Source organism: Ursus maritimus, unplaced genomic scaffold, assembly GCF_017311325.1.
Source record: "Ursus maritimus isolate PB19 unplaced genomic scaffold, ASM1731132v1 scaffold_35, whole genome shotgun sequence".
Lineage (NCBI taxonomy): Eukaryota > Metazoa > Chordata > Mammalia > Carnivora > Ursidae > Ursus > Ursus maritimus.
In genome coordinates this window covers 20,349,487-20,374,361 of record NW_024426119.1, presented here as the reverse complement: position 1 = coordinate 20,374,361, position 24,875 = coordinate 20,349,487, and the positions used below count along the sequence as shown (strand labels likewise).

The 24,875-nt window shown below is 37.5% G+C and overlaps 1 protein-coding gene across 1 annotated transcript in view; it reads right to left on the bottom strand.

Annotated features, from left to right (window-relative positions):
- Positions 1-997: 997 nt before the first annotated feature.
- WDR72 (WD repeat domain 72) overlaps positions 998-24,875 on the bottom strand; it is a 193,623-nt gene continuing 169,745 nt past the window's right edge. The window contains exons 18-19 of the mRNA XM_008705988.2: positions 10,111-10,215; positions 998-4,672 (exon numbers count right to left, since the gene is read on the bottom strand). Of these exons, the coding sequence (XP_008704210.1) occupies positions 4,617-4,672; positions 10,111-10,215 (161 nt within the window). The 3' untranslated portion in view covers positions 998-4,616. The remainder of the gene's footprint in view (positions 4,673-10,110; positions 10,216-24,875) is intronic.

The window sequence follows — 24,875 nt, the reverse complement described above, 5'->3', positions numbered from 1 at the left end:
TTACAGATAATTGCAATTAAAATAATTGCGAAGTGAAGAAATGGTAGGTTTGCAAGCATGTACCAACCAATTATTGCTATTGCATAATGTTATGAATACTGGTCTTTTGCTGGCATTTGGCACCTTGCAGACCTAGGCAGTTTTTTTTTTAAGATTTTATTTATTTATTCGACAGGATAGAGACAGCCAGCTAGAGAGGGAACACAAGCAGGGGGAGTGGGAGAGGAAGAAGCAGGCTCATACCGGAGGAGCCTGATGTGGGGCTCGATCCCATAACGCTGGGATCATGCCCTCAGCTGAAGGCAGACGCTTAACCGCTGTGCCACCCAGGCGCCCCTTCCTAGGCAGTGTTAAACTAAACATGTACAAATTACCTTTGGTGTTTAAAACCTTGGGTCCTTGAGTGAAAAATCACTGCTACCTTTCCAATTAGTAGTGTGTTGAAGACAGAAAGGATCCCTAAAATTGATGATAGGAAAACATGCTCTGTGCAATGAAAAAAAGGCATTTGGAGAAACCGTCAAAAGGAAGAACCATAGATGCCCAATATTTCCCCCTGTACACCACCAGAAGTAAGCCATTTCAAACATTCTCAATGGTCTATGGCTTTAGTTTTCACAGGATGTTAAAAAAACTATTTCTTACCACTTATATCATTATAATCATGCTCATAATGATGCAATTGTCACAGTCTATTTACCTGCAGTATACTTTCTGGGATAAAGGTGAATCTATTCAGACTTAATGAACAGGGCCTAAGACTAGGGGGTGGCAAAAAACTCAGTAATCAGGATAAATGCATTTTATTTTATTTATTTTTTAAAAATTTTTTGAAGATTTTATTTGTTTGACAGAGAGACAGCCAGTGAGAGAGGGAACACAGGCAGGGGGAGTGGGAGAGGAAGAAGCAGGCTCATAGCGGAAGAGCCTGATGTGGGGCTCGATCCCAGGACTCTGGGATCATGCTGAGCCGAAGGCAGACACTTAATGACTGAGCCACCCAGGCACCCCAGGATAAATGTATTTTAATACAATATTGTAATAATAAGTCAGATTAATACCCCAAAGGCATGATATCAACATTTAAAATAAAATAGGACCTGAGGATCTGAGAAGGTTGGGATGAGGGTGACAGGAGTCAGGGACTTGTGCAAGGGAAGTCCCTGTCTTGCCAATGAGATGAGAGGAGGTGACCTGCCATGTCTTCCAGGGATTGCAGGTTGGATGGAACCCCCAGTGGCATGTTCATACTGGGAGACTTGCTCATTTCTTGTTTGTGCTCTTCCCATACATACGATCTGCAGGTTCCTTGCTGATGAAATCACAGCACAAAATGGTCTGGGGACCAGTGTACACAAAGCCACATAACTTCATCAGAAAGAAATCCACTTGAGACAGTTTTAACTTTGCAACTTTTTGGTCATGCTATTTTGAAATTATTTTAAAATGCTCACTATGTACATATTTACAAAGCAATGACTTTCATATTTAGTTACACACAACTTTGGGTACTTGACACATACAACAAGATTTTGTGGAAAATCAAAGTGCTTAAATAACTGTGGAATCAAAATGTGTGCAATATAAAATTTTAAGAATTACACGAATAAGCCCATTCTGTGGAAGAAAGATTTCAAAATCAATTGGAATTAATGTATTCTGAGCCTTCATTTTAAACACATGGCATAAAACTTAATTCTTAAAAATTCAATTATTATAATGTGCCCTCTAAAGATTGAAGAGAAACTATCTTTTCTAAAATGTTCACTTGATTAATTATAATTTTTTTTAAAAATACAGAACATTGGAGGGAAATGTGCAAGGAAGGAAATGAAAATCACCCCAAATCCTACCATCTAGAGATAGAATGTTAATATTCAGCAAGATGTTTTCCTATCATTTTCTAATAGTGACATATTCAGAGTAGCCTTAGTTTCTAAAATAGCAACAACGTTTCAGGGCTGAGGCCGCCTCCCAATTGTGTGTTTATAATATTACAAATTTTACCTTATATTTGAAGCGCTTTACAGTGCACAGATTGCTTTCCATAAGCCATCTTGTGGAGCATCTTTGCCTGAGCCCTGGGAGGGAGCTCTAGACGTGCTATTGAACAAAGGGCAGTGAGGGCTAGGTGCTTAAACTTCCATTCTTTCTGGAGTCTTTCCTCAGCAATACAGCCAGTATATAACTCCACAGTGAGTAACAGACTCCCCACTTGCAAATTTGAAAATATGATATTCCTTGGAGGGAAACCGAAAATCATAAATATCACCAAGATTAATGCCAAAAAGAGGAAGAACACAAGATGATTTTTTTAAATGAGTTATTTATTACAATAACTAGGAAAACTCTGGATAAACAAATGAGTTGCTTGCTAATATAATTGCTCCACTTGTTACCTAAGGCTAGGCCAAGAAAGGATAAACACCTATTCAAGAAGCCATTGGTTTTGGGTTTTTAGCTGAGGTACCAAGAGGTCAGGGGCACCATGTGGTTGATCAATTAATTGGGTGGCAACTTGCTATTTAAATTCTCCTTACAAGAGACATTGCTGACACATTCTAAGCATAAGTCAATATAAAGAAATCATTTTTAAACAGACTAGTGGATTTGTCTACATTTGCACATGGATATTCGAAAACATTATGTAAATGTCTTTCTCTAAAACTCTCTCATTTTTAGGAATTAAAAATTTTGATAGTTAATGGTGTTGGCCTCCAGAATTCATATTGATAAAAGAAGATTATAATTAGTCATTTCATATGAATTATTAAATTTTAGCAATTGCAAAATGTGATGCCAAAAAAATCTTAAAAATCTCATTTAGTAATGTCAGGGTTATGCCAGTTCTAATTTCCTATATCTGGTGACATCATAAAATATTTATCAAGGATTCAATATAGGTTTCCTTAGACCTGGAAAATGCTAAATATGGCAACTGTTTGAACTTATTTTTAATCTTCACTGAAAAGGGAATAATAGGGCATAGCTATAAAAACAAAGAAGCTTATTTTTAATAAATATACCAGAACTTGTGCACCCAAATAAGTTTCAACTTCTAAACTGCCCTCTTGAGAAAATAAATACATATTTGATATTGCCATCATCAAAAATATTTTTAGTATTCCTTCTTGTAATGGCCTTCAGAACCTATACACAGCACGTAAGAAAATGTTTTCCATTGCTTACCTTGCTACTTTTCTTTATTTTGAAACTTGTTCCAAGTAGCTTTGGACTATTTCCAACGCGCGTGTGTGTGTATGTGTGGGGAGATGTGTATGATGATTTTCAAAAGATGAGTGTTTCCCATGATTATTCATATTGACAATATTTTACTCTGTGAAGTACAATTAAAAAGTAATTTCAAGCAATGACATCATATTTTAGGGGAAAAAAAGAACACAGACTTATGTCTGCGTTAAAGGAGTCACACTCACTGAATGTCTATGTTCTGGTATATTCATCCAGGTCAGTCATTATTATAAGTTCCTTAAAGGTGGAGACCACGCTATTCCAACGTATAGTTGTCTTCTCTGATCTGTCCATTGCATCCCAGCATAGGACCTGATGCTGCTGCCCTCAAGTATGTTTGTTAAATTCAAGTGATTGGAACTTCTCTATTAGATAGATAGATCGATCGATCATATATTTAACATTTTATTTCCATTTTTTATGGATTAGGCAATATTTGTATTCATATGCAGACTAATAATCTTCTTGATGATTTTCTATAAATCCAGTAATTATACAATGTAAGTCACAACAAATAAATCAGATCACTAAGGGGCTTAATAGATGAGCACTTTGTTCCTATTTATATTGCTTTGCATATTTTAGTTTAAGAATTCCTGCTAGTCAAATTATTTTCTGGGAAAATAACTGCTAGAGTTTATACTTAATAAGGATCAATTGCGATGTGCTTTAAGTAGATAGTTCACATCTATATGGCCAACAAGATCAACATTTGGCTAAAGACATTAGCTTCCATGTCATTAGAAGTCCCAATGAACCTGACCACACAAGATTGGTCCCTGTTATACTGTCTATCACTTATTTGGGCTAATTGATGACTAAATGGAACTGGCTATTTGTTGACAACATTTCATGCTTTGATGAGATTTACTGCAGGGTGACTGATCCATATTAAAGCATATACTAAAACAAAATGTCCTAACCTAACAAACAATAAATTTGGTGAAGTGTTAGATTAAATACACTGAAGCAGCATTAAATTTGGAAGCATTGTATGTTACAGTATTTAAAAGCAATGCAGTTCTAATGTTGCTTATATAATCCAGCCACTGAAAAGATGGAAGAAAATCTAACACAGTCTTAAATTCGTGTCTGCAGACTGGCACTCCTTGCTGTACGTTTTAAAGGAAAGTAAGAAGCAGGAATATAGAATGATTTTGACAATGACTTTCTAAAATTAGATCAATTCAGATATTTTCAAACAGTAATTACATTTTCAGTACACTCTTTCCAAAGTATTAGCAAATCTACTTACAACCTAATAACTTGACCGATAACAGCCTAGTTTTTATACAACAATAAACAAATGGCATGTTTAGGTTTCATCATTTGTCCAAATCCAATTCCTATAGATAAGACTCCATTTAGCACAGCTTGCAGGAACACACCTTCGCTATCCATGAATGATGCCTTGGCTTACCTAGGAAGGAAACAGATTATCACGTTATGTGGTGAAATAGAGAAGAAAGAAAGAGGGAAGGAGGAAGAGAGAGAGGGGTGGAAAAAGAGAGGAAACAATGAAAGGAAGCAAGAAACGAGAACAGAAACGAAGGAAAGGACAGAATTACCTGTAACTTCTCTATTTCTTTTCTATCCTGAAATATAATATGTTCATATAATAAAAAAAATATTCTTGTCTTATAAACTAGGCTTCAAGTAAGTATATTTTAATTGCACACATTATTAATATAGGTTATTTTTTCTTTTAATTGTCAAGAAAGATGAAAGTTTTCAACAAGATGATTTGGGCTTGAAATTAATAAATTTCAAGTATCTCAGTTTCTCTCAGAGAAACCCACAACCGCAAATTTAGGATCAAATGTTATGTTAGCTGGAAAATGGTTTGAATTAGAGAATCAGAAAAGCATTTATTTCTCAGACTACTTGGATGATTGTTATTGTAGGCTAAAAAATATCAGTTGATTTAAATTATTTTGATTATGAAACATATTGGAGTCCTGTGCCTTAGTCAACTACTTCTGAATACATTTATATTAATGACATGACAATGCATAGTAACTCCCACTCCTACTGGCAAAAAGTCAAAAAGCTGGTTATTTTGTTTAGTTATATATGTGTGTGTGTAAGCCTAGAATTTTACATGTTTTAAAAATTATTAGGCTGATGCTTGCATTTTTCCATTTGGGCAACTTTTTAAAATTTTTGATATTGTTAAACACAACTAGAAGAAAGGGTTTATGTGCTTTTGCTACTGAAATTGTTCTTACTCCTTCTAGAACATTTTTTTTAGCACTAACCCTAAGAAGTGTGTTCTCGATAGCTATGATTGATGGGCTGCTCACACATTCCACATTTTTTCTGCTTCATGCATCATCATCAGCCATCTCCAACACTCCAGTCCTGAATCTGTCCTACTTTCTGTTACCTGATTTTTGCTGTTGATTCATGAGCTAGAATAGTAAAGGGGGAAAAAAAAAACCTCCACCTTGGCTTTTCACAATGTAGTACATCCCCTGGAAACTGAGAAATCTAGTTTTGTTCATCAGATTCATGCAAATGCAATATTGATTGACAATGATGTATATAGATCTATACACATAACGTGCCATATAAAAACCACTAAAATGTTCTATTAATGGCAGAATGCATACTGATTATACACTACTTCAGAATGATGTGAAAACGCTGATCTGAATGCCTTTTTTGGTACTTTCACGCTCTCTCGTCACTATTTTCAGCTGAAGCTATGTTTAAGTGCACTGTCCCTAGTGCACTAGGAAGTAAAATTCTTAATTTTCCAAGCCAATAAGGTGATAAAAGCTCAAGATCTCTCATTAACACTTGGATAAAAATTGTGAATGCCACACTAAATTTTTTATCATCATGAGTGCAAAGATGGGGGACAAGGAACACTTTTTATTATATTTGGGAGAATAGGACTTGAGCTTTAATCAATGTGCATGAAGCAGTTAACAATAAGTTAACCAGCAAAAGGCTGCACTAAACTATTTTTGTGATAGCATCTTTCAGATTCAGAAGTGATGAGGCTTTAAAGAGCCAAAGAAAGAAAGCCTAATGGCCCTAAAATCTGAAAAAAGGGAGCTGTAAGTTCACAATGTTGTCTCGGTGCTTCTATTACTAGACATCAAAGTTATTCCCACAGGTTTTGGGAATGTATAAATGCCAGTGAAGAAGCAAGTAGACTTCACAGAGTCTAAGCCAGAAACTTCAATCTGGGATTCACCTGTGAATCAAAACTCTTTGCTAATGAATTATTCCAGAGAAAAGACACTGCTGAGGGAGACCTTAACCTATCAGACAAGACCTCCAGGTTCACTAGCAGGGTCAGAGTAACAAGAATACTCTGGTCTAAAGTTGCTTTGCCAACCTTAATGGACTGCAGGCACTCACCTGGGTATACAGCTTGAACCAATAAAGAGATCACAATGGCATGATGAATAGGTAGAGTACTCTAGAGACCAGGTGAACAACCACTCCACCAGTCCTCTAAATTGTGACCTATATGCACACTCCGGCCCATTTACAAATGGGTCATCCTAGTCAATTCAGTGCTGGAGAAGCAGTGATGTCAATGAAAAAATAAGCAATCTGCAGATTGAGTTCAAAACCTATTGCATTCAAAGATAATCAATGCATAAAGTCATCTTATTTTTATATAAACTTAAAAATTTGATTTTATTAATGACATTGCAAAATGTTGCAATGTTTAAAAAACTTTAACTTCACCTTTAAAAAAGTAAACTATTATAGTTTTTCTGTGCTTCAATATCCATTTGCTCTCTGCATATGGGAATGAATTGGTATCAGCAATGTGAAGCTCTAAGGGCAAAGGAAAATGATATTCAGGGGATTTGCAAAGAAAAGATTTTATTTGGAAAGAACAATATATGAGGCAATATTCTCGAACTGTGCTTGGATGGGAAAATGATTTTTTGTTTTGTTTTCTATATCCCCTTTGAACAACTGGTTTTGTTCATTAAAAATGATGTAATAAATAATATTACTCATTTAGAGTTGCATAGATAAAACCATGTAAGGTCAATATCCATTAAAGCTAGAAGACTGACCACATTCAACTTTGTAACGGGGGGGGGGGGTTGGATTTTGCATGTACATGAAAATATTAAAAGGATTTTTAAGTGACCGATAATATGCCAGGTGAAAATGGTAAGAACGATGCGTTCAGGTTTAAATGCGCTCCTCTCCATATAGGAGTAATTGATGTGCCAATGCAATTAGAAGCTCAGCTACTGAAGCACCTCCATTGGTTTGGGTGATACCTTCCCAAAGCTTATCCCTTAAAACCCCCAAATTTGCCTTCTCTTCTAACGAAGGTGGTTAGTGTGCTTTCCAGAGGAACCCCACTCATACCTGGTAAACAGAAGTAACTCAACCACCAAAGTAATGTTTATAGTTTTGGAGCCCCTCCATTTGAATGGCTTGGTATTTTTTTAGTTCATTTTTGGACACTGAGAAGTGGACAGTCGTATGTTCACAGTTTAAGAAAGTCCCTCTATGCCACCAATTTCACATACCTTCCATCATGTTCAGTTTTAAGAATTTTCCCTCTCAAATGCTCATACTTCAAGGAAATGCACTCTCTCATCAAAATCTTTCTTACTAAACAAGCACCTCTGTCAGAAGTGTCTTAATTTCTTATCACAGAATTTTATCCACACAAGGAGCAATAAATAATTCATGTCATTGCCTCTTTGTTGTGTGTCCCTGAACTGCACAGAGCTGGAAGGCTGACAGCTGTGTCAGGACAAGCACCAAAGATCTGACATGACAAGTGACTAACAAGTTTCTTTCAGTTCATAGTGAAAGAAGACAATGGCCCAAAGTGCAGAAAGAAATCCTGAAACAAAATAAAACTGCTTCTTTCTTTTTACCTAAGTGTTTGCTATAAGCTTATTTCCAACTCACAAGTCCTGGTCATTTTATAGGACTGCCCAGCCCCCTTTATTCCTCACACTCGCTTGGCCATTTACGCCTGGCCACGGATCAATATGAGCAATTCTTGGAGAAATACGATGTCTCCATGACAACCAAGCCACAAATTCTCAGTGGAAGGCAGTGAGACCAGTAGTGAACTCTCCAGAGGTTTCTAGGCCTATAAGGCAAGATGTCTTAAAATGCAGGAATGGACAGAGGAAAAAGCCAGAGTAATTCATTCTTTATTACCAGTTTAATGATGTCTGATGTACAGCAGTACTCACTTTTTAAGTTAAGATTCTTTATCAGTACCAATCTTTTCTAATTAATCCTTGTTTTGATATACCCTTTTGTTTATATCAATCAGATAAACTATGGAATATTTGAATTTTACTACAATTCCACTCATATTGAGGGATGCCTGAAATGTATTCTACTTTTGAGATGACATATAGCCAATCTATTCTTGCCAAAAACAATGAACACTTAGTTGAAAACTTGACTCAGGGACTTAACTGCCTCGGGTTGATAGGAAACCGTTTACGAAGACAGTTTAAAAATCTAGTCAAAATTAGGTAATTTTTGTCAAAACTAAAAGCAATTTTAAAATAATTTGATGATTTAACGCTACCACCACCCTCTCCCTTTTGGAGTGGGACTAACCTGCATTTGTTTTTTAGATATTAGGGCAGGAGGTGGGGTTCATGTTCTGATTAAAAATTTCTGTCGGCGAGAAAGATGCCCTTTCTCAGGTCCATGGGCTGCTAAAGCAGAAGTGTGGCTGAGAACAGACACTTGGCAGCAGTCCATCTTTTGAGGAATCTTGGCCGCAGTGGAGGGAACTGAAATACAATGCCATCGCCACCGGGCCTATTGGGGTTCCGAGATGACTTAGGGGACCTGACATAGATTGCAGGCTGCACCTTTCACTGAAAATTAAATCTCAGTAGCTCTCCTCGGGGAAGGATCAGGGGACTGTTTGCAGCTGCCCCCTGTCAGCGAAGGCTACAAGATTTGGAAATCTCTTAACTAAGCTGACAGGCCACAGAGAGGATGAATCAAAAATCTGATACAAGGATCAGCACACAAAGATGCAAGAGGGTCGAGGGTACACAGCAGCCAGAGAAAACAGGAAAGGGAAACGTTCGGTGGGAGGAGAGCGTTAACTCTTTCCCTCATGGTAATAACGTAACTTCTAGCACCTTATGGCTTTGTAGTAATCCAGGCATATCATTCCACTTTCACAGGATTTTTTATTTTTGATTAATTAGTTGTTAAAGACTAGGCATGTTTTGAAACAAGACAAAAACAGAAACAAAAATCCATGCTTAAGTGTTTCTGGCTCTATCCTTCTGCTACATTTCTGTCTATTCTTTCCACGGAGAATGTACAGACCTAAGGAACTTGGGATGTGGGTAAATTTTATGGCATGGGGAAGGGTTATTATTTTCTTTCGTTTTGTTTGTTCTCGACAGTTGATGTATCCATGAGTCCATTCCTGTTATGCTACAATCCTTTCGTCCCCGTTAGCTGTTTATAGTTAGAAAGGTGAATAGTCTGTAATGATGGCAATCTGTGTCTCTCTAACTCTCCACTTCCGCTCGATCCCATTATTTGAAATATGTAAAATGCTGCCATTTCTCCAGTTTTCAATCTCGGCCTCTATTAACCAGTTTAGCCTAAAACTGATGATAATGAACTGATAGTGTCAGCTTCCCTTCTCAGTCATAAAGCCTTTGTACTTCCTCCAACTGAATCCTTGATGAAAGAGGCAAAGGTAACAGCTCCACACTGTGACCCCTGGAGGTGACCATTAATTTGACAGCGCAGCTGCTAAGAGAAAACAGCATTACAATGTCCTCCCTGCCACCCCCTTCCAAGGACCCCAAAGCTGTGTCAAATTTATCATTTTATACTTGACTATTTTTAAATGGCTTTCACCTGGACTCTCAGACTCTTCCAAGACGCATCTGTCAGGCATGTCCTCAGTGCCTTGGAAGTTTGCCGAGTTTGAGTTGCTGTCATGCTTGACCGGACTGACTGGAGCTATTAAAAAGAGAGAGAGAGAGAGAAGAAAGAGAGAGCGATGAAATAGCAGTAATAAACACCATTAAAACATTTCCTTTCAGTTCCATAGATATTTCCAGGGACACACTATGTAAACACAAATAATAAATTGAAATAAAATGTATCCTCTAAGTATATATTGGCAGACATGTAATTAGTTGAAAAATCTATAGATGAGACTTTATCTTACAAGAAAAATAAGTTCATGGCATCAGCTTAAAAGCTACAAAGTAACAAAGTGATCCCTCCAAAGTAGAAATCGTATTTTTAATGCATAAATCTAAAACAATATCGTCAATTAACAGCTGTAGGACACAGACGGAAGAACATGGGGCTGGTCAGTTAGAAAGAGCAGCTCTGCATGGGTGCGGTAGTTCGTCTTGTCACACAAATCACAGCTGAGGAACACTTTCTGTATATTTTGTGTCTCCTTCATCAAATGAGAAACTCCAAACACCAAAAAAATTAAAGCCCTAAACAAATAAAATTTAAAATACCGAATACATAGTTGGCAAACGATTAATAAGGGGGGGCAATGTTTTGAATGGCGACTTCAGACAACTTGCCATGATCTTCTGAGTAGGAATTACGAACACAAGTGGGAATGAGCACAGAAATCTAAAATTTCCTGTAAACACGTAACACCACTAGCTCTGTTAGAGAAACAGACACAGGTTTCCACATTTTTGCACAAGTTGTAATACTTTGGTCTCAGTTATCTCCATAAGTAACATATTTTCATATTCCATTCGTTCAAGGAATCACTTGTCAGGAAAAGTCGATGTTGTCTTCATGAAAAAAACTCACTGAATAACAAAACAAAGAAAGACCACAATAATATAAATTACGTCATACTTACCTGTTTGAAGCCAAACTACATAAATATGTATACTACTGACTACTGCTAATTTTATCTATTGCAAATTGCTGCAGTAAACACTACTACTGTCTCTTCAGGTCTTGATAACACACACATTTTATTTATAGGCCATGAGATGCAAACAACAAAATATATAAGCCATACATAAAATGATATGTTTGTTGGCAAAGGCGAGTAGGTCTGTTCCTAAACCTCCATTAGCAAATGATGGAGTAAAGGCTAGAGGCTGTGTCACGTCACATACATACTCGTAAGTGACACAAAGGAACGCCACCCAAGGTCCAAAGCAGCATGAGCAGAGCTCACGCCTCTCACATTCCTCATCTTATTTCCATGCAGTATGTACAGCATTGGTGAACATAACATAATTGGTGAAGCCCACAATATACACTTTTTTTAAAAGATTTTATTTATTTATTTGACAGAGAGAGAGACAGCCAGCTAGAGAGGGAACACAAGCAGACGGAGTGGGAAAGGAAGAAGCAGGCTCTCAGCGGAGGAGCCTGATGTGGGGCTCGATCCCAGAACGCTGGGATCACGCCCTGAGCCGAAGGCAGACGCGTAACAACTGAGCCACCCAGGTGCCCCAATATACACACTTTAAAGGGGACTAGTAACATAACTCTGGTCCAAATATTCTCGAGTTTCACCTAGCCTCTCAGAACACAGTTCTCCTCTGTTCTGTGAAAGTGTCCGCATAGAGTTTGAAATCACTTCTCTGAAACCTTTTATTTGTGAACAAAACATGGGGAAAATGTATGAGATTCTGGCACTTAAATTTCCAAGAAAAAAATATGGAAGTAGGTACCACATCTGTTTTATGCACCTGTGTCTGCCCTGGGCCATAGGAGGTATTCTTAAAGGACTTGTGGAATGAATGAGTGAACAAATGAGCAAAGCAGAGGGATCGTCTAGATATCCTCCTGATCTGAGAGGATATGTGCTTTGAATTATCTTCAACTAGATTCATCCAGTTTCTTGGTTAGGCCCACTTGAGACAAAAGATGACTATTTGTAAAATGGTGATGCGGGTTAGTCTGTAATTTGGAGGACAGACACATACAGCCTAAGTAGTTATTGGTGTAGCTGCCTTTAATTTTAATTTTCCTCAGTTTAGATCATGCTTATTTCTGAATCCATCGATTTTTGTAACACGTTGAAACAGAAAATTAAATACACCAAAGTTGCAGAAAACTATTACACTGGTCAAGATTTACTGGACTGTTTTAATGTTTTTATTTCTATATATCTTACTAATTTTCTGAAATATTTACATTGATATTTATCATAGGGAATGACTCATTCAGCTGCATCTATTATTAACAGTCAGTGAGTTGGCACCTGTGTTTATTTGGGCAAATGCATTGCACTTGTCATCCCATATACTGTTCTTTCATCATTTAAAACTTTCATCCACCCATTCATTTACTTATCCTTCCAGCGAGACTCTGTTCTAGACATAGGGCCCTCAAGAAGGAAGAGGGCATGGTATTATATTAGAACAACGAAGTAAATGCCTGCAGCAATTTCAAGTGGCAAAAAAAGTGGACCCAGGATGAACTGACACCCCAAGCCTCTCAAGAAAGTCAGAAAGTTAGGTGTAGTTGTAGCTGCATGACCTTCATTAGACTCACACTAGTAGGTACCATGAAGCTCTTCTTTTATCTACCTCTGATTTTGGAGGGTGTCATTTGTGAGGAGGTAGGAGAGTAGAAAGGGTTAGTCTTCAGATATTTTGCTTAATTACACTTTAGCTTCCAAATTTGAGATGGTACAGGATTTGTCATTTCTACTGGATAATTTATAGAGTAGCTGGTAAAATTTACTATAGAAGAAATGCCTACCTTCTGTCAATTGGGAACAGCTGACATTGGAGAAGTTAATTATTGCCATTTCACTTTTTTTTTTTTTTGATAAGCTAATCTTTGCAATTGTTCTTTTGGGTATTTTCTGTGATGTTTCATCATTAAACTCAGACATGATATGTGACCAAGGCTTCTCTAATGAATCATTTCAAAAACAATGAAATCAACAGATACTGATCTAGTGTTTACTATGGGTAGAGCTCTCTGTTAGACTACGTGATGGGTAAAAAATTAAGATACTTTTAATGTGCCCTCATACAACTTGTGATCTAGTTGAAGCATAATGAAAAGTGACTAGTAGGAGCATTAGAGATGATATTCCAAGAGTGACATAGTTTTTAGGAATGCAGAAGTAATTCTGCAATAGGGGGGACTGGGAAGTGAAATCTGAATTAGATCTCCTTGAAAAGGAATATGAGTAGCCCTAAGGGAGCTCATTCAATGCAAAAGAAAAAAGGTGTGAACCCAGGCATGTTCAAAAAAATACATTAGCCTAGTGCCACAAATGTATTTAACAAAATGTTGCTGCCTACTTTTGTATACATTTTTAATAAATTCTCCTAACGTGTGTCTTTGAGCTTTTCCTAAATTGCTGTTGTGGCTAATTCTTCTCACCTGTAGAGGTTAGCTATAGACAGGTTTTTCCTTGCCCTAAATAGTCAATAATTTGATCTTTACTGATGGTGGGCCCATTTATCACAGTAAGTTGTCCTTTCACTATACATATTGACTTTTATTTATCAATACCAAAGTCCATTTGTAGCTCATCACTAAAGTTCTTGGATATTTTCAGTAGTTTTTGAAGATGCATTTTAAAGCTTGGCAGAGAGATACTTTTGACATCAATATAGTGCAAATGATTGTTAGGTTCATCCTTAACTTAAAATCAACTGTTTATTTCCTCTGTAATGGATTCTGAAATAGTCCACATTTGGGGGATGAGGGGCAAAAAAGACAAACTCTTCTTGACAGTTCTACCACCAAAAGACATAAGGCTATTCCATTTATTCATCACACACCTTAAAATATTGACAACTGAAAGGCCAGTATTCTAAATATCTTAGTAATATCTTTGATAGCTAAATAGAAAAGTCCATATACTTTGTATGGGTGTGTTTGACTATGATGTGTTTAACTATGACTATAATTCTAGATCCTAAAGAAATGGATAGTCCAACAGCAGAAGAAACCTAGAGAATTGTATGACAAAGACACTATAAAAAGACACTATAGAAAGATTTACTGTAGGACAATGTGATAACAGGGTCATCAGTGGTTATGCTCCTTCATTTCTATCTATTCTTTAATTTGGTTTCAGTTAACCTCTGAAAATTTTCACCTTCCGTTTGACATCATTTGCAGAAAAATGGTATTAGTTTTTAAAGGTGGCTGGGCCTATGAAGCAAACAATTCCAAGAACTATTCCCCCCGGCCTCAACAAGAGAATGACCACTGGAAAAATGTCCATTCACCTCCATGAACAGCAGCTGGTTCTTCCAAGTAAGCCAGTACTGTAGACTAAATAGAGCCGTTGTTAAAAACCCATGTCATTTACAGTGTGAATAAAATCTGCACTACAAATGTTTTCAATACAATGACTTATGAATGATTTAAAAATAGATCCCATCCATCATATGTATGGACTTTTTGAGAGTATTGGGGATATTTATAGAAAACCATTAATAAAGAGATATAACAGTTTGAAATGTTGGTCTGAATAGAATAAACCACTGTAGTAGCAGATAAAATTCAGACAAAAATCTTAAATGCATCTTATTCAAGGGCATAAAGTAATGTACAGGTTGCAGAAGTCAGGGAAGACTAAAAGACCACTCAGATTTGTGGAATGAGCAGTGGAGAAGAAGTCAGACACCTGTCAAATCTACTAGCTCAATACTGTGGCCAAGAGTTGATCACTTCCTTGATCATTTAGGTCTCTTTTCCATCTTAAAGCATCGCTATGAATCAACAACAACAAAAAAAAAAAAAAAAAAGAAAAAAAAAACTTTCCACAGGCTTAAGAAAAACGACATTAAATTCAAGAAGTAAATACTAATGCAGTACTCACAGATGACCGGAGACTGCAATATCTTTTAAATTAGAGGGAGACAAAATCAGTGAAAAGACTTGAAGTGATAACACTAAATTTGTAAACAAAGAGGATGTCATTTGAATAGACCCTAAATTCACTTTACAAAGTGGTTCTCTCAGGAAAGATGTTCTTATCAGGAAAACATCTAACTAAAGAACTATGTACTTATTACCCCTACTTTAAGAGTATCTACTGAGATAATCAAGTGATAGGACCTCTTGATTATATTTGAATAGCAATAGCTGTACCCTGCATCAGGCTTCAGGCTCATTTTGTGTGAGTGTGAACTGGAAACCGGGGGAAAAAATCGTATAAAGATGCCTGGAATTAAATAAAATATCTAATGCTTCTTTATACCTAAGTAATAACTGTTTTATGGACAAGTTCAGCAAGACAAGTTAGCATTGGACTTACGTGTTTTTGTTATCTTTCTGCAATTGTAATCTGACATGGAATATTGTTTTCTGGGTGACATTTTCTAGTATGAATTGCTTCAAAGGTGACATTTTCAACTGGTAAACGAGTTTTCCAAAACTTTGTGAAGGGTAACTATCATTCTGGTATCCTTACTAGATGTATACTACTAAAGTTGTTATTTTATTTAAATAGTTTTGGGATATATGTATATTACACACACACACACACACACACACACACACACAGGATCAAATTGTTGACTATTTAGTCTAAGGGGGGAAAATGTCTACTGCTAATTTCTACAGGTGAAACGCATGGCTGACCAGCCCCTTAATTTGGAGGAAAGAAAATGTGAGTGATAAAAAAGATAATTAATGAATCTTTTGATTTTTCTGTAAAGATTTATTGTTTTTAAAAAGATTTGCGAGAGAGAGAGAGAGAGAGAGTGTGTGCAGGGGGAGAGGCAGAGAGAGAATCTTAAGCAGGCTCCATGCCTACCACGGTGCCTGACATAGGGCTTGATCCTATGACCCTGAGATCCTGACTTGAGCCTAAACCAAGAGTTGTGGGCTTAACCAACTGAGCCACCCAGGCACCCCTTATTGAATCTTTTTAAACAATGCTTTATTCTTCTCAGATATGGAAATTCCCCTGTCTTCTGGGATGTTTGAGCAATGGGCTGTTTTGGTATGGCTGATAAACAATTGAGCACATCTCTAGCCCAATGTGAGACACAGGGCATGTACTCAGAGTACTTGTGAAATGATGGAGTGAAACTGCTACTGAGCATTTCTAAAAATTAAAAAAAAAAAAGATTAATTTCACTTGTAGTTTAAGGGAAAAATCTCAAGGTCAGTCCCAGAGTTTACAACTCAAACATATCCAAAAAACCCTGCAATCTGTTATTAATGTCAATAGGAAGTCTGCCTAAAGAAGGAGGCCTTATCTGCTTTATTTCTGAATGAAAGATAAAATTCCTCATTGTTTAGCACCCAAATATATGTATTAATTGGAACAAAAATAAGTATCAACAATTTCATTACAGAGATGAACTTCTGAGTTCCCAGGGAGAAATATAGCGTACTGGACAAAAGCTCAGTTGACAAGACCCAGAATATCTGTTCTTTTCAAATTCTACCTCTGGTCCTAATAGTGTGACCTCATGACCTTGAACATGTCATTTATTCTACTGGACTCAGGTCCTTTTATTAATAAAATGAGAAAGTTGGCCGGGACAACTTCCTTGACATCTTCTGGCTCTGAAACTCAAATATTCCTCAAGTTAAAAATCCAAGTCCAACCAGCAACTCAGTTTATCACTAAACAGGGTACCAAGATGATAAGTGGCTACTATACTAGCCTTGGAAATAGGACTTCTGAAGCTCTTTCTGAATTAAGTAAGACTGGTATTTTCCTACGAGGGGCAATGTCCACTCTTTGACAGAGGGACAGAGGACATCAGGGCAGCTTTAGAGGGATACTTGGGTAGCTGTGCTGCTAGGGCGAGGCAGCCCTATGGAAAGATGACCAAGACAGGACCGAGGCTACAGTGTGGTCACTCTTGAGAACAAACGGACTCCTTGGCATAGAAAAGCACCTGTCAGATGTTTACCAATGGTGCAGAACACATCTTTAAAACGAAATCTTTAAAAAAATAAGTTAAATCTTTTCCTTCTTGGAATCATATTTATGCAATGAATTTCTTTAAACAACCCCTCTCTTCATTAATCAGTTTGGCAAATCTGAACTTCAGTATGAGATAAATCATCCCAAACTAAATTAACTGGGTCCACGTAATAATTGTAAGAAGCACAGATGTAGCGGATGAGCCCTGACCTGGACATTAGACGGTCTGAGTAAGGTTAGGCTTCACGCGCGCTAGTCTCCTCTGAGGACTGGCTCCATCTTGGCCTTGGGGCCCATAGGCATGGAGAGGTTCTCAATTATTATCTGCCAAACGAATGCAGAGGTGTGATGTTCCTGTGGAATTCTATTTTCCTCAAGTCAGATCTCTTAAAGGGCAACTCTTTCTACTCCTTTTGTATGTAAGGATGGGGCCCATGAAGTCATTTGTCTTAGTCAAGCCTGACATGAAAACCAACTCTAATCATATCATCTAAACTCTCAGACTGAAACAGACTATACAGACAGATTGGAAGTAGGCTGGGGAGGGTCCGACAAAGGAGATGTGTAAGGTAAGGGGGGAATAGGAAAGGAGACTAACAGCTAATGATGTAACTCGTTCTTCTCTTTCTGCTGCATTTCTTCAGTCCCCAAAATGGTAGATCTTGAGTTACCAGTCAGAGTCTTGCCTGGATTTCTTTATGTACTCCTTTAGAGCAACCACTTCCTTGGCGAGCAGTGCTCCCAGGAGAGAGGTGGTGAGCAGGTGAGCAGGCACCTTTTTTTTCAAACATCAAATCAAAATAATTTCCTCAACTTTGGTCCCTGAAGGTTACCAAATAAATTCAGAGTGGAAATAACTCAAGGAAACATTACTTATTATTATTTTTTATATGTTATTATGTCTCATTTGGTAAAGAAGACACTTTCTAGATTTAAGAAATAAACTTGTCAAATCAGCAAGCTCAATCCCAGCTTTCTATGTTAAACCAGAGAGATAATTATTCAAGACAAAGAGATTCAGGAACATCTTATCTGAAAGGACTCTTGTCATCACTAAAAGGAAGTATAGGTGACGGATGAGTTCTAAGAATGTATAGAAATGAACTCTCACACTCTTCATGCCATTTAGGTTCTGCAAAAGTCATTTGACTTTTCATAAGGACCAAATCCTATGGTAAATACACAAATGCATTAATTTTACTGTTCAGAAGTTCAAGAAGTTGAAAGCAGGAATAGATTTCAAAGACGAAAACAAATATATCCCCATGTATTGATAAATTGAAGAACAGCCAATAAAGGGAGAATTCTAAGAGGAAATTTATAGTAAGCTTCCCAGCTTGCATTTGAAAATTTAGAAGGTCAGGAAACAAAAGAGACCCTTCAATCAAAAGAGCATCAAGCTAGCCTCTGAGACTAGAGATAAATGTGATTTATATATGAACTTAAGATAAGGATTCCCAGCATAGGGCAATTTAAACCACAGCAAAGTCTACAGTTATCCATAAGGAAAAATAGCAAAAACATCTTCCTCGTGAATCAGTGGAAGGAGTAACTGTCAAATGGCCTGACCACTGGAATTCATAAGAGCAGCAAGCCTTCCACAGGCCGAACCTCAGATGACACCATCAGCATGGGGAGAATAGTTGGCAGGCAGTCTCAAATTCCCAGCTGATAGCCGTCTCTATCTCAGGGGAAAACGTTTGTCTCAGATGGTTAATCAAGTGTCAGAGCTCTTTCATCTCCTAGATAGGAAATGGAAAGTAAGGAAATCAAATTATCTAGATTATGCCCTAGTTTTCTAGTTCTTTGTCAACATTAAGAAGGATGCAAGGAACAAAGGGTCTAAGTTACCACATTTTGTATCATTAGGCTTGGTTACTCTGAAAGTGATTTATTTTTATTTGAATGTCATCAAATGGTATGTTAGTGTACTTGAGAACTTACTGAAATTGAATGGAAGATATGCTTGGATACTAATAGTGTGCTTAACCACGGTATTATAATCGGTAGCAAGCATCACTCTCTCACACATGCACTCACACCAGACAGAGAAAACATAGGTGGTCTGTTGGGATTGATTGCTTCTTATGGTCATGCATAGAAAATGTAGCCACTCATTTCAAAATATTAATTTTTCTGGGGGATAAATCATCAAAAGATGCCTTCTCAAATCCTTAGGCTGGGTCACTGCATAACACTCAGTATTTGTACTAATATCTCTAATATTAGAGATATCAGTACAAACCAAGAGATGGTTGCCCAAAATATAGAAATGACCTTGATAAGTAGGAGAAACTCTCATTTTGATACCAAGCAAGCCAGCGGCATCTAAAAATAAAGGATAAGAGAAACATACACCTAAAGAAAGCAATGTTTTAAAGAGCAAACATGCACGTGGATAAAGGGAAACTGGTAACTATAATGTAATGAGACTTTCAGAAAGCTATGTTCAATACAAAAAAAGTGTTATCATCATTACAGAGCTAAGTAATAGTAACAAAAGGTAAGGGACAGAAATGTCATAAGACAGTATAAAGCATTGTCCTAGATCAGTATAAAATATTCCTCTTCCTAAATTTTTACAAATTATTTGGAAGAATACACAGGAAAATATCCAGGACTATAGACAACACTAAGAGTTCCTGAGTTGTGAAATGTTGAGACTGATTATATTAACTACAGAAAACAATTGGAAGGCTGAATCACTGGGAATACATGCTGTGTACACATGTCAGTTTAGTAAATGCTGGGAACCATTTAAACAAACATGATCCAAGTAACAAGTATATGTAACAAGAACATGGCTCTGAGCTATCACTGACTATGACTCAAGGACACTAGGCCAATGTAAAAATGTAGGCAAATGGTTACATACAGCTGGCACTTTAGGAAGGGGATAGTTAACACAATAAACTGACCACAAGAACACCAACAAGTGAGTCCAGGAGGCCTCTGGATCGGGAACCCTATATGTGCCTCCAGAGATTGTAGCCAATACAGGACACAGTGGAATTTAAGAGGCCAACCAAAGGTCTGGAAGGAATTAGGGGGGAGGAGAGTCTGTATCATATCACAGTATCTCAAGAAGAAATTAGAAAGACCAAGACTCCAGCATGGAAGTAAATCTGAAGAAGAATGTGACTGATATTTATAAACTCGTCAAGAAGTTATATATACCTACTACTGCCATTTTCTCACCTCTAGTTCTTTTTTTTTTTTTTTTAAAGATTTTTTAAATTTATTTGACAGAGAGACAGCCAGCAAGAGAGGGAACACAAGCAGGGGGAGTGGGAGAGGAAGAAGCAGGCTCCCAGTGGAGCAGGGAGCCCGATGCGGGGCTTGATCCCAAGACCCCGGGACCACGCCCTGAGCCGAAGGCAGACGCTTAACGACTGAGCCACCCAGGCGCCCCTCACCTCTAGTTCTTTAACCTCTCAAGATCATTATACTTGCACCCTACTTTCCAGTGCCACAGTCACTCCTCTATTTTAATAGAGGAGTAACTCTTCAAACTGAGGCGACTCATATCCCTAAAACCAGGGTCTGATCATGTAGCTTCTGTGTAGAAAAACCTGCAGGCATCTCTGCTCAGTCACCAGTGGGAAATCTGGAGCCATGGATTTGAAGACCTTTCACAATACAGTCTCAGTTCAGATTTAGAGTTTCTCACTGGATGCTGGCCTTCTCCACTCCTCCCTCTCTTAGACTCTGGTATATACTATATAGCTGGACAATACTCATTGTTCCCTGGGTATTTATTTTCTACGTCAGTGCCTATGTGAAGATTCCCAGCTTGAGATAACCTCTCTCACCCCGTCTGCAATTCCCTACTTGCCAAAATACTCCCCCTTATTCAAGACTCAGCTCAGATGCCACCCTTTCCATGAAGTCTTTATCAACCCACCAGATAACATGAATTTTTCTCCCTCCTTCTGTGTTTCTCAGCACTTTATTTGGCCAGTGTTACTCTTCTCACCCCATTCATTGGTTCTTATGTCTGACTGCTTCACTGGACTACATTAATAGGGAAGAAAGATACTGAGACATGCCTTAAAATTTTGAGGCTGATGTCATGAGGACAACTTTGCTTCTCTATAATGAGCTCTAGTGCTACAATCAGAAGACTGGGCTAGAAGAATCACAGACCTGACTCAGTGTGCCTTTTTCTGTCCTCATTAGCTTGTCTCAGATAATTGGAAATTCATGGATAGTATTCTTGTTCCACAAATGTGATGAGTCTAATGCACCTATGGGCAGCGATGGCTGGGGAGGTTGACTTGCTCTGCAAGGAATAAGGTTATATGGATACTGGGTGGACCATGTTGAGGGACCATGTCTAGGCCAAAGCATCATTTATACGACACTCATTTTCCTTCCCTTCAAAGGGCTTTAGAAAGTAAAAGTCATACACTGCAAAATATTGTACCTAGTCCCTACACCAGAAGGGAAATTCACCGATTTCCACTCTCTTTTCCTCATGCTCATAAATCATAAAGTTAAATTTACATTAGGGGTTTCATTTCTCTGAACTCAGTGTACAGGCATAAAACAAATTTTGTTCTCACAGGACATCCCATTTTTGTTTCATTAGTTCAAGGAAAGGGTCACTCAATTTTTAAAGCATTTGGTTTGATCTTTTCTATGATTCATGCTATCTAACATCCACAGACACACTCTATATACTGAAATGTATCATATATGGAATGTGTCTCCATGGACCCTGTAATGGTGGTACCTTCACATAAAGTACTCAAAAGCTACCTTATGGATACATAAGTCTAGGAAAGGTAACCAGAAAAAGAAAATACACTTATCTGTTGAATATTTAAACATTTATTATTTTGCCCAAGTTCTTATTCCTAGGTACTTTCTCTCTCTCTCCCTCTGTCTCTGAAAGGCAAAATGCTTCACTGGAAATGGAGGAGAGAAAGCTTTAAAAAATATTCCCCAAATACAGGGCCTAAATTTATTCTCATTTTATTTTATACATTTACATTCTATGATTAACCATCTCACTGATTCTAAAGAGAGAAAGGTGATAAAAATTTTTATTAATATAATAAAAGAAAAAAGAAATAAAGATGATTTGTCATAATTTAACTAGGTAAAATGAATTCTTGTGATCTTAATGTAAGAACAAACTATGATCTCTAAAGGAATACTGAATTATGGAAACCTGATTTTTAAATAGAACCATTTATACTTACCATTTAATCATATTAAATAATAATTCTTATGACTCTATTGGTTCACATGCTTTTTGTCTCTAAATTCTTTCCATGGAACAGTTAAGCTATTTAAAAAGGTTTCTTCATTCTATTGCTATTAAGAGGCTTTCTCCCCCTCCTCTAATGGCCAAAATTTGATTTTCCATGCTGAGTATCTACAGGGAACCATGATCATCAAGGTTTGCATAGAACCTCCCTTTCTTCATGAATTAAAGATCACATAGATTTATTCCTCAAAAAGCAAATAGAGCAGATTTGGATTAAACTCATTTTGCCAAATTATGGTTATTACTTTGTTTTAAAACCTAAAGATCTCAGATAGGAGGTCTTGACCAAGCCCCGCACAGTTGGAGTCCGCAAAATGGCACCTCAAACAAGAAGGAAGCAGTTCTCTCCAGGGCATTTCTTTCATATTTCCTACAGCGAAGAAGTTCTACTTGGAGGCATTTGGTACAGTCAGGGTAGGGAGGTAAACAATAATGCTTCAGAAGTCCATTTCATTGACAAATCTAAAACACAGATCAAACTGGCCTTCTTCCAAGCATAAACAGCCCCACATCCCCCGCATCCTGAGAAACAGAATCTCAGAGATTTCAACCCACATATGGCAGAAGACCCTGGCCTCCAGTCAGCCAGCTAGTTATCCATGGAAGTGGCTCAAGGCTGACACTCAGATTGACTGGTTCACACTAATTTACTTCACACAGATTCCATTTATCTCCTAGAAGATCCCCTGGCAGCAGCTTATAATGGCATATCCTAGGATGCCTGCCTACATGCGTTTTTAAAGCGGCAGCGCTTGATGAATCTGAGTCCAGAAAACAGTTCACAGATTGAGGAGTAGGTGCAATCAGAAAACATTAAGAGGCACAGCTGGGACTCGGTAGCTTGCTTGACTGGTCTGAGCAGCTGAGCATTAACTGTGTCTGCTTTTCTGCTGGCTGCTCACTGCCACTGGGACAAATCAGAGAGCCACTCCCTTTTTCCTTGACTACTCATGCTCCAAAGGAAAAGAGAAAAGAAAGTGCATCGCCATCCAAGTAGCACGTGAAAAGCTGCAGGGAAAGCTAATCCGACCATTTAACCTTTACTCTTCACATACTACGATATTGCTGATCTAAGTACAACTTCAGTGATAGTTCTAAGGTGCTAGATATTTGGACTAGGCAAAATGTTGCTAGAAAAAAAAAAAGGAAAGATAACTCCAAATTGTTTTATATACTTTCAACACTGTGGACCTAGTTGGTTACTCATCTCAAAGCTTGCCCTTGTGTGTCTACGGCAGAGCTTGGGGAAAAGACACAAAAGGCTTTGCTATTTATCAAGTGAATAAATGGGTGGGTGAATAAATGTATGAACAAACAAGTTGGTATTCTCTATTTGACATTTTAGAAGTGTGGTGAACCACTGGCTATTTTTAAATTAAGGCACGAAATAGAATCCTAACGGAAACATGGTCAGTATCCAAAGGCAGAGGGAACTGAGAAGATCTTTTAATGGCAGCGAAGCTAACAGCATTAAACAATAACAATCCAGTGGCAAATCTACAGCAGTGACAGAGCACATTTAGTACTTAGAAGGTTAAACACCGGGATGCAGTAGCTGGTTGATGGAAAAAAGTAGGATTAAGGCTTTTGCATGAGCCTTGACATGATCGTGTTGTCTGCCTGCTGCCTTAAGCTTTGAAAAACAGCTGGGATCATCTTCTTATAAGCTCCAACCCAAAGATGTTTAAGCAGTCCCCAATCCAATTAAACAGAGGTAAATAGAAGAAAGAATTTTACTGAGCACCATCATCACATTTTTTTTCTTAATGAAAAACAGCGTAATTGCGGGTTACACAGATCCTTAATCTCACATTAAATCTAATAGATTGCTGATTTCCACAGAGCATGGCAGTCCCCGCTTTCTATATTGGTGTGCTTAATTTTAGGTCATTATCCTTTATTATGTGACTTGTAATCCTTAAAGCCCATGATTGTGTCTGGATATTTGGCAAGGATTGTACTTGGCAATACAGGGATTCTACTTCCAAGAGTGATGATTTAATTGAAAGATATAGTATGATTAGATGTTGAAAGAATTACATATATTGCTTTTCTTTTGTAATTGGCTAGCTTTTTGTAAGTGTTTCCTTTAACGAACGCTGTTTAAGATCACCCTTCAGTTTTAGGACTGCTTAAAAAGACAGCTTTCACAACTGAAAGACAAGTAGCTGATTGTTATGGAAATTAATCCATATGCTGTTAAAATAGCCAATTCAAATAAGATCCTGGCTCATCCACAAACTGGGTAACTAGTCAAGTTGCTTAATCTTTCTGTGTCTCGGTTTCCTCATCTACAAATAGTAATAATGCTAATGTGATTAGCAGTAATAATTTTACCAGATGCAGAATTGTTGTTACAATTAAATGAGTTAAAACATGTAAAATGCTTAGACTAGTGGCTAGAAAGCAGAGAGCCTGAATAAATCCAGTATCATTACTATTTCTAAATATGTCCTTGCCGAGAAATGTGCATAAATGGCACTA